The sequence below is a fragment of the Cebus imitator genome, unplaced genomic scaffold (genome assembly GCF_001604975.1).
Source record: "Cebus imitator isolate Cc_AM_T3 unplaced genomic scaffold, Cebus_imitator-1.0 Scaffold512, whole genome shotgun sequence".
Lineage (NCBI taxonomy): Eukaryota > Metazoa > Chordata > Mammalia > Primates > Cebidae > Cebus > Cebus imitator.
Window position 1 is genome coordinate 218,016 of NW_016107827.1, and position 4,494 is coordinate 222,509.

The following is a 4,494-nucleotide window of genomic DNA, read 5'->3' on the forward strand; positions in this document are numbered from 1 at the left end:
TTGTGGTTTTTAGCAGTTTTATAATGATGTGCACATATGTGACTCTCCTCATGTTCATTCTACCTGGAGTTCATAGTAATTCTTAACTCTGCAGTTCAATGTCTCGGTAAAGTTTTGGACTATTCTGTCTTCATGTACAGCATCTGCCTGATTCTCTCTCCACTTTTTGATGAGAACCTTCACTACTCACTTTCTACACCTTCTTGCCTTAACTCATAAAGTCTCTTTTGGTCTTTCTAGTATTTTCAGTTCTTTCAGCTTTCAGGCTGGACGTATGCCTTCAGGTCGATGATTCTTTTTTCTGGTATGTCTAAATGACTGTTAAATCCATTGATTGTCTTCTTAGTTTATTTTTATTTTCAGTCTCACGTTTTTCATGCAATTCTCTCTTATGGTGTCAAATTTCTGCTGAAATTCTCTACTTTTTCTTTTAATTCCTTGAATATATAAAGCAGTTTCTTTACAATAAGTCCATTGTAAATGAGTGAATTTATTGTATTTTTTATAAGTCTAAAAGTTTAAATTTTTTAAGTTTAAAAGCATGGAAGGGAATACCATATGGTGCTAAAGGACACAAATATATGTAGGAAAAATGTAAAGAAATATGTGGAATTCAAAACAGCAAACTCAGGGTGATGTTCCCTTTGAGTTAGGAGACAGTGGTGAATGGAAAGGGATTAGAAAGAAGGAAATAACTGTGTTTTACCTCTTGTCAGGTGAAGATAACATGGGTCTTTATTCTCCTTTTCCATGTCTTAAGAAGGTATAATAAATAAAGGCAAATGCACAGGTGTGTATATGACGTAAGGCAATGAAGAGTGAATAGCAGGCCAAATGGTGCCATGTGCACCTGCTCCCCTCGGGAGGGTTCGCTGGGGGTAGGCAGGGCTGAAGCAAGGAGTCTACATGGGAGTTGGGGCTGAGTGGGCAGCTCACTTTGGGGTGGGCAGAGCGGGAGTGCAATGTTGGGTTAGCGAGTGTCTGAAAGGCAACAGAATCTCTGGTGAATTTGATAGAGGGCATGAGATAGAAGAATGAACATTGGCTCTGAAGTCACCCTGAGGACCAAGGACATCCAGGGATGGAATTTCCATTTCCTGAAGAGGAACACTGTGGGAGGGGCAGGCTAAGTGAGGAGAAAGAAGAGCTTGGATTTGGGCCCATGAGGGCTGAGGTGTTGTTCCTTTCCAGATGGAACTGTGAGGTGCACAGCTGGAGAGGGGAGTCTGGAGTTCAGGGAGGAGCTCAGGGATCCCAAATGGAGGTGGATTTTACCCTGCGTATGAGATACAGGACCTCCACCTACCTTACAAAAAGTAAGAAAACAAAATTGAAATATTCACTTAGTAAACATTTTAAAATTTTATTTAGAGACAAGTCAGCCATGTCACCCTAAGTTTATTCTACTGCTGGCAATGAACAAACATCCCCATAAGGAAGAAAAGTTGAGATGTCATATTTTTAAATACATGGTGTTCAGACTTCTTGTAATCATGTTTCTATGATGAATGCATTTGTACAATTTTTGAAGGTATAAAGATGATTTCTAAGGATTCATAGTCCAGTTAACACTTACAACTCTAAACATTACTGATACCTCCTATAAGCTGATTTCTTTTTCTCTAGTCACTTTGCAAATAGAAATGTATGAATTGACATTCATGGCGCTACCCTCAAAATTCTTAAAATACAGCTACCACGTACATAGCCAGATCAAATGCTTAGTGACGTTTGAAAATGTTCACAAAAGAACTATGACCACATAAATTGCAGGTTAGTGTATGACACAACATATGTGATAAAGTTAGCACAAAGTACTTAAAGATATGTAGGTCAACTCTTTTTATATAGGAAAACAAAATATTTTACATACTGAATGGAAATTTATAGAAGTTTTTTTTTGTAAATTTATATTAAACATTGCTTAACTAGTAAATCCTGCCAGTGTAGAAATAATTTTTTCTGTAATTCTCAAAGAAGAAAATAGTTTAAGCTTTAATTCATGGTTACATAGTTGGCTGGAAAAATGCCAGTTTGACCTCGAAGCTTTCCTTCCCACCAATCAAACTGTGAATCTGTTTTTGATATAACTGTGATTCTGTCTCCAGCTTGAAAATTCAAATCCCCAGGCTGCTGTCCTTCAAATGAATACAGTGCTGTCACTTCTATGGGTGGATTTAAATTGCCTGAAACAAGAAAAAAGTATTCACATATTTATGTTCTTTGGGGAAAAACTGGGAGTATGTGCTGATAAGATAAAAATTAACCACTTAGTGCTTGGCATGCTGGTGTCCCGGAGGCTGGCAGAACCCACAGCACAGTCTGCAATTTGCATCACATTATTAGACTTACTTTTCTCTGCACATTATTGTATACCTAACTATGGATTTAGCACGTGCTTCTGGTTATAATTGTCAGAATTTTGAATAATCTATGGGATAATACAACACGTGTTTTTTCCATTTTAATACAGTAGTCATTGCTGTGGTCTGAATGTCTGTGTCCCCCTGAGATTCAAGTGATGAAATCCTCAACCCCAAGGTCATGGTGCTATAAGTGGGGTCTCTGGGGGTGATTAGGTTTCCCCCTCATGAATGGGATCAGTGTCCTTACAGACAGAGCCCAAAGGGACCTTCTGGCACCTTCCTCCTTGTGAGGGCGCAGCAAGATGGCACCATCTGTGAAGCAGAAGCAGCCCTTGCCCGACACCTCGTCTTCTGGCACCTTGAACCTGGAATCAGTCTCCGGAAGTGTGAGAAATAAAATTCCATTGTCTGTGAGCCACCCAGGCTATGGCATTTTGCTACAGCAGCTGGAAGAGGCTAAGACACTCGTGACAGCCTCGTGGATGACAGATGCTGGACAAAGGCTGGTATGTGAGCTCATGGTCAAACCCTAGAAGATTGGACTTTAAAACTCGGCTTTTTACTCGCTGGGCTTGAAGACTGCAGCTCAGTTATGGTTTGCTGTTTCATCAGCAGACATTTCTTCTCCTGGGGCGCTGTGGCTGTTTACATTTCTGTGCTTAACTGATCCATTCTCTCAGTATCACAGATGAAATTGGAATTAGCACAGGTAGAAGCATTTCTACATATGTTTCACAAGTATTTCAATGCAATGTGTATAACCATGTATTGTATGAGAATTGAGCAGTTAACATGAATAAAGGACATTAAATATTATAAACCATATAACATCATAAAGATATAGTGAAACAGACAGTTTTTAAGCATTCAGCTATATAGAGTCTGATGCTTCTATGTTTCATAGAATTCTGTGCATAAATTAGATGTTCAGACACATAGAAAACCTCAATAACCAGACTCTACAGCCAGGCCCTATTTGAACCCATAATACAACAATAATAATAATAATGTGAACTTGGTCCATCAGTAAGAAATAAAAATAGTCAACACTTTATACTGACTAAAACACTGAATGTGTAGCTCACACAAGATGATGCTGCAGTTCTTTCTTTAAAGTATGTACCATCTAGTTGAGTTCTCCTAAGAAATAATCCTAATAATGAATGATACAATTAAATTAGAGATGATACTGGTATAAATACTACTGTTTTCTATAACACAAAGAATTTCTGTATATTTTATTTTTATAATATGTAAATATATTAAATATATTAAAATATTTTAATATTTTATATTAAATAAAATATTTACTATAAATAAAATATTTTATTGTATTATTTTATATTAAATAATATAGGAATATATGTACTATATATAATATATTAAAATATTTAATATTTTAATATTTACTATATTTACTTTTAGTTTATCAATCTTAAGGAATAAGGTTAAAAGAATGTCACCAAAATAAAATTTTGACATAGTCTAGAAACAGTAGAAGCAAGCTAAACTGAGCACTTGACGAAACCCCACACACACTAAGGAGCAGTTGCTGCCACGCGCTGTTAAGGGAGCTGTGCTGGGTGAGGAGCCCGCAGGTGCCCAGGCCTCGCTTCCCTGTCACCAGAGCAGGATGCAAGCTAATGCTAAAGAAAACCCGTCCTGGAAATCTCCTGTTCCTGCTTCCATTTAGTATAGCCACATGTAAAGTTGCATCCTGATCAACCGCACCAGTGAACACCCTCCGGGAGCTCTGTTCTCCGCCCTGGTCTCCCAGACGTGTGAGATCGTAGGAAGAGGTGAATTGGAAGAGTGCTTGTGAGCATCAGGGAACGTGCTGGGGGCCGCAGCCGTCTTAGCTACCATGCATTTATACTCCTGCAGTCTCATTTATAAAACCGAAAACACATAGTAGGGACAACGGCAGTGATAGCAGCGGCGATCGCCGTGCGTCTGGGAAGAGCCGCCGCGTGTTCTAGCACTGCGGCCGGCAGTCCCGGGGGACGCTCACAGCGGGCGGCGCTCACGGCGGGCAGCGCTCACGGTGGGCAGCGCTCGGTGGGCAGCGCTCACGGCGGGCAGAGCTCACGGCGGGCGGCGCTCACGGTGGGCAGCGCTCGGTGGGCAG

General features: G+C 39.8%; 1 protein-coding gene across 3 annotated transcripts in view; it reads right to left on the reverse strand.

Annotated features, from left to right (window-relative positions):
• Positions 1 to 1,336: 1,336 nt before the first annotated feature.
• The window catches only part of SH3YL1 (SH3 and SYLF domain containing 1), a 43,848-nt gene continuing 40,690 nt past the window's right edge, over positions 1,337 to 4,494 (reverse strand). For all 3 annotated transcript variants that reach the window (XM_017514026.2, XM_017514025.2, XM_037733296.1), the window contains one exon: positions 1,337 to 2,186. In XM_017514026.2, the coding sequence (XP_017369515.1) occupies positions 1,996 to 2,186 (191 nt within the window). In that variant the 3' untranslated portion in view covers positions 1,337 to 1,995. The remainder of the gene's footprint in view (positions 2,187 to 4,494) is intronic.